At 35.4% G+C, this 6004-nt stretch overlaps 1 protein-coding gene across 1 annotated transcript; it reads left to right on the forward strand.

Moving 5' to 3' along the window:
- Positions 1-1016: 1016 nt before the first annotated feature.
- Positions 1017-5447, forward strand: LOC107620509 (mannosyl-oligosaccharide 1,2-alpha-mannosidase MNS2-like). The gene is made up of 14 exons (XM_016322659.3): positions 1017-1339; positions 1834-1881; positions 2006-2212; positions 2543-2655; positions 2834-2899; positions 3052-3223; positions 3545-3634; positions 3823-3947; positions 4061-4126; positions 4242-4350; positions 4424-4522; positions 4618-4698; positions 4772-4942; positions 5066-5447. Exons 1-14 carry the CDS (start codon positions 1139-1141, stop codon positions 5312-5314), a joined length of 1797 nt encoding a protein of 598 aa, XP_016178145.1. The 5' UTR covers positions 1017-1138; the 3' UTR covers positions 5315-5447.
- Positions 5448-6004: the final 557 nt, after the last annotated feature.

Genomic DNA, 6004 nt, shown 5'->3' on the forward strand with positions numbered 1-6004 from the left:
TTAATGGATCAGATCCAATCTGCATATCCGTGGTATTTATCCGAATCCGTTCTAAAAAATGTGGATATGGATCCGATCCGCAAGGCTTTTGGATCGGATCGGATCGGATCCGCACACTAAACGGATCGGATTGTGGATTTTGTGTTGGTATCCGCATATCCGCGTATCCGTAAAAATAAAGAAATAAATAAATAAATATTCTTTTTATGTTTTATTTCAACTAATAATTATCATATATGTTGTATTATTTTAATTTATTATTTAAGAAAAGTATGTTTAATATTATTTTAAGAGTAAACATATTTAAAAGAATAGAAAAAATGAATTTCATTGATATTTTTTTAATAAAAATAAGCTTTTAAAAATATTTTTGTGTTTTGCGGATATATCCGATATCCGATATTCGATCCAATCCGCAAATGTGCGGATCAGATCGGATCGGATCCAACCTTAAAAATTACGGACATTGGATCCGATCCGATCCGATGATTCTAGTGCGGATCGGATCGGATCGAAATTTTGGCCATATCCAATCCGATTCGATCCACGTGCAGCTCGAAATGGGGGTAATGCTAAGGAGAGAAAAAATACAGACAGAACTTACCTTATTTAGCATTCATTAATTGTCACAACAATTAATAAATACTATATAAAATAAGTTATGACTGTTTTTGGCTAATTTTTTTTTGTTACCAAATATTTCCGATTCTAAATTAGGAGATATAGTAAAAAATAAAAAAATAATAAAATAAATACAAAGTAAAACCTTTTTTTATACTGAGTTATTAGGAGTGAATTCTCCAAAAATAATTTAAACTATGTATTATAAATTAGCGTAAAACATGACAAGATTTGGTTATAGATACTATTGAATAATAAATAAGTATAATTTTGAGGAGATGATTATAGATGGTGATTGATTTACGTAAATAGCAAGCTTAAGTTTTCCCAAAAATGGAGACTTTCGTTAACCTCCATACGTTGGTTAGTGCGTATTGTGTAATGTGAAGAGAAGATACAAACTTTACGAGGCAGAAACAAAATAAAAGCTAAATTCCTTCGTTCCGATAATTAATGCTCCGTCAGAATAATCCTTGGGCTCCCTTCAATCCAAAAACCTTTCCATGATTCATTCATAATGGGGAAGAAATCGTCGTCATCATCGTATTCATCAGCATCAGGATCGTCATCGTCGTCGACCACATTGCGGCGGAGATGGCGGTTTTTTCAGCCAAGGTACTACGGAAAGAGGCCAAAGAGACTCGCTTTGCTCATTCTCCTCTGCGTCTCTGTCACTTGGATTTTCTATGACCGTCAATCACTCAACAGGGACCATCAGGTTCCTTCATTTTCATTTAATTTCCCTCTTTTCCTTTGTTTCACCTTCATGGCACATGTGTTTTCTGGTTTTGGAGCTTTAAAGTTTAACTTTTTATGTAAAATATATAATGGGGGTGGACAAAATGTCTAAATTCTAGGCTATGTAGTCATAAACCATTTATTTGAAGATATTAAAGTAATGCTGAGTACATAGTCAGTCTTGGCATGCTTCAAGCTAAGGGATTGGAAAAGTAATGGGAAAAAGAGAAAGCTGATTTCTTTATCTTCAGGCATTTGATTGCTGTCAATTGTTGTTCTGAGAATCTATAGAAAAAGTTCCAAGTTAATAAAGATGGATTATTACTCCATAGTAGTATGCATGCTTCATCTCATACCTTATGTTTTGAAACGAGTGTGTGTTTCCCATCATTGTTGAAGTACCATGTGTTGATCATGTTTTACATGTGGCATTGTTCAAGTGAATGTCTTGTTTTATTTCCTTTTTCTGTTCAGGAGGAAATTTTGAGATTACAAGAAGAGGTTGCCAACTTGCGAAGTGCGGTAAGATCTGCATATTGTGACTCTCCAAAGGATTGCTTTATTTTATTTTCTTTTACTTTAGAAGTTAAAATTTTTTCCCTTTCAATGGCAATGTTGGCTTAGTTTAAGTTATTTGAAATTGCAGCTGGAAGCTATACATGACCATATGAAAACCTCTGCTGAAACTGAAAGCATCCAAAAACATGAAACAGAAACTAGTATTCACACCAAGAGCACCTCTGCTGAGGACGATGATTCTATTTGTGAAAAACGGAGACAGAAAGTAAAAGATGCTATGCTTCATGCATGGTCATCTTATGAAAAGTATGCATGGGGCACGGATGAACTTAAGGTTTTTGCATAATATTTTTAGTTTGGTAATAGTTAATCTATCTCTTCATAGGTCTATCACTTGCATTGCTTGTTCCCTCCTTTTGCATAAGGTAGATGAGTTGTCTTATGTTTTACCACACAAGTTAATGAGTAATTGCTATGTAGAAGTCAAACTGAGTTTTATCCAGAACAGAGATGAAAAACTGCAACATAGCATGTCCTTCATATTCATTCTTAACTCTAGTTTGGAATGGTCTTCCTCATGTAAATCTGAACGTTTTGTTTATAGTGTTTGCTCATATTTTGGCTCTTGCGTGCAACTCAGTTGTTTGTTATTCCTCTCTCCCAGCCAATATCAAGGATCGGAGTTGACAGTTTCGGTGGACTTGGTGCAACTTTAGTAGATTCTCTTGACACATTATATATAATGGGTCTTCATTCTGAGTTCCAAAAAGCCAGAGAGTGAGTTACCTTATCTTTAATGCAGCGAACTATGTAATTGGTTTATAAGTGTGTGTTTTCTTATATGTTTTCAAAGGAGAGAGGAGTTCCTACAATTTGTGTGTGTTAGTTAATGTTAATATGTTGCTGTTGTTCTTTTGTTCAACAATTCTAAGAGTGCAATATGATAATTTTACAGGTGGATTGAGAAATCTTTATATCTTAAGAAGAATGTTGAAGTGAGCGTGTTTGAGACAACCATAAGGTTGAATTAGAAGGTTCAATCTTTTTTTTTTTTAATTTTTTTTAGTGCTTTCTCTCCAGCCTAATTATTATTGCAAATTTGGCTGATTGTGGCAGATTTTGCATTCTGGTCCATTCTTCTCTCATCTATCTATTATCTTTTGTTGTATTCAGAATTCTAGGTGGCCTTCTTAGTGCATACGATCTCTCAGGTGAAGAAGTCTTCCTTGAAAAGTCAAAAGAACTTGCAGAGAGGCTATTACCTGCTTGGGATACACCTTCAGGAATCCCCTATAATAGAATTAACTTGGAACATGGCAGACCAACTAATCCTAGGTGGACACGGGTATGTTTGCTCCTTAATATGCACTCCAATTCATTTACTCACTCACTTTTCTATGGCTAATGTCTTGCTAAATTTAGAAGCTCTGATTTTTATCATAAAGTTTTCTCATTACTGGTAAAATATTGTTGTCGATGATAGTCTTTTCGCATCTTTGTTTGGAGAGCTTTTGGATGTGGCCTTCTCAGACCCTAACTTGTGATGCTTGAGCATCCGGCTGCCCTTTATTTGAAATCATATTGTTGCTCAATGAACCTGTTAGGTTCTTTTATTTTCCTTGTAAATCTAACAATATGTTGTTAATTACTTGTTTCCTGTTACTAGGGAAGCAGTATTCTTGCAGATTCTGGTTCAGAGCAGCTTGAATTTATTGCTCTCTCACAAAGAACAAATGACCCTAAGTACCAGGAAACGGTAATCTCCTGCTTTATTTTAGATTTTTGACAATCAATAATTGTCAACATTATAAGTGTCTTCATCGAGGTGAACTTGTTCCAAGTACTGCTGCCTTTTTACATGCATAAGCATATCTATCGATAACGAGAATGTTCTGATTTTCTGCAAGAAAGTGGAAGTTTGTCTTCTGAACTTTGATATTTCAGGCAGAGAAGGTAATTGAACGGTTTCGTAGAATTTTTCCTGCGGATGGGTTGCTTCCCATATATATAAATCCACAAACTGGAATCAACCCAACTGGTTCAATTACATTTGGTGCTATGGGTGACAGGTGATGGCTCTGATAATATCTAAGAAACAATAAAAATCTGGTCTTGTTTCGTTATAAGGTTAGCTACATTAAACAATACCATACTTAAAAGGTTGCCAATTTTTGTGTTTCAGCTTCTATGAATATCTACTCAAGGCATGGATTCTTGGAAACAAGACTGAAGCAGTAAAATACTACAGGTATTGAACTTGGAAAGTCAATTTTCTTTCGAAAGTTGAGGCACAAATTTGTTGATCCAATTCTCCTGAGTCATAAGGCATTTGACTTTGCCTGTCACAAACAAATGGTATTCAGGGAAATGTGGGAGACATCAATGCAAGGTCTTGAAAGCTTGATTAAGAGATCAACACCATCATCTTTTGCATACATAACTGAGAAGCTTGGAAATACTGTCTATGACAAGGTACTATTTATTTATACATCCTTAACTGTGTATGTTGTGAAAAGAATCTCTAATCTCATTGTCTTCATTTCAGATGGATGAATTAGCATGTTTTGTTCCTGGGATGCTTGCTCTGGGATCTTCTGGCTATGACCCTGAAGAAGCAGGCAAGTTCATGTCTCTAGCCGAGGAGGTAATTCTTCTGAGAAGTTCTCGTGTTAATTCTTCGTATTTGTTGGTTCCGATTGCTACTTATCTTTCAGGCTTATACTGAATTCAATTTTGCAGCTTGCACGGACGTGTTACAATTTCTACCAGTTAACACCAACTAAGTTAGCTGGGGAGAACTATTACTTCCGCCAGGGAGAGGTTTGAATCTTCCATTAACATTTTGTTCTCCAAATTTCCAAGGTTGTTCTGCTAAAAGTAAAGAAAATTGTAGGATATGCTTGTTGGCACTTCATGGAATATCCAAAGACCAGAAACAATTGAGTCACTCTTCTACCTCTGGCGTTTAACTGGAAACAACACATACCGAGAATGGGCTTGGGATATTTTTGAAGCATTCGAATCGAACTCTAGAATAGCTTCAGGATATGTTGGACTCAAAGATGTAAGAACTTTGCAAACCCCTTCTTTGATGATTAGATTAGTATATTTCCCTCTCTGTTTAAAGAAAATGATCATATAACAAAGTCCTTGAGTGACTGCTTTCTAACTTTGCCTAAATATTCAGGTGAATACGGGGGCCCAAGATGATATGATGCAGAGCTTCTTCCTCGCCGAAACACTCAAATACCTCTATCTCCTCTTTTCTCCTCCTTCAGTCATCTCTCTTGATGAATGGGTGTTCAACACAGAGGCCCACCCTTTAAGAATTAGAACTAGAAATGATGTTCATGAGGAACAACTGAATTTAGACCAAGAAGATAAATTTCCAAGCCATTTGCTAGGTAGAAAAGAAGGTCGCTTGGAAAACAAGTAACTGAGAGTTGTTGCTTTAGGATCTTGGCGAGCGAAACCCGAAGAATGTGCTTAAGTTCCCTACCAAGTTAATTAGTTATGTTTGACAGCATTTGAGGCTGATCAACCACCTTGATATCAATGGTTGCAAAGGGGGACAGCTTGTTACAATTTATCAACATTTTCTTGGGTTGTCTATCACCACCAATGATCTTATGTATGTGGTGATATGGTGAAGATTAGCTTAACTTCTTTTTTCTTTTTCTAATTAGTAGGATAACTCTGGTTGTAAATGCCTATGTAAAAGTAGAAGCCCTACTTAGTTTCAATCAATTTTTGTACGGTTGTAAATCCTCTGTGGAGTAAGCTTAAAGTGAAATGAAATCTAGATATCAATGACTTGGCTTTGAGATTCCCTTTTCTTTTTTTCATGTTCTAAACAGCCCCCTTTAGGCTTGAATATCAGATTAGAAAAGGGTGAGTAAAAATATGTATGAAGATGTAGTAACGTATAGAACTGTTGCAATAAAGTTGGACACTTATTAGCATTGTGTTAATCTAAATGATGGCAGTTGATTGATCCATGATGTTAACTTTGTTATTATCAGAACTGATTTATATATGTACATATACTGATATTAACAATCACCTTAACCATCATTATTACTCAAAGTTCATTTTTTACATAATCTGTCACAATTAGTTAAATAAT

The sequence above is a fragment of the Arachis ipaensis genome, chromosome B1, assembly GCF_059453495.1.
Source record: "Arachis ipaensis isolate K30076 ecotype BB chromosome B1, ASM5945349v1, whole genome shotgun sequence".
NCBI classification, from domain to species: Eukaryota; Viridiplantae; Streptophyta; class Magnoliopsida; order Fabales; family Fabaceae; genus Arachis; species Arachis ipaensis.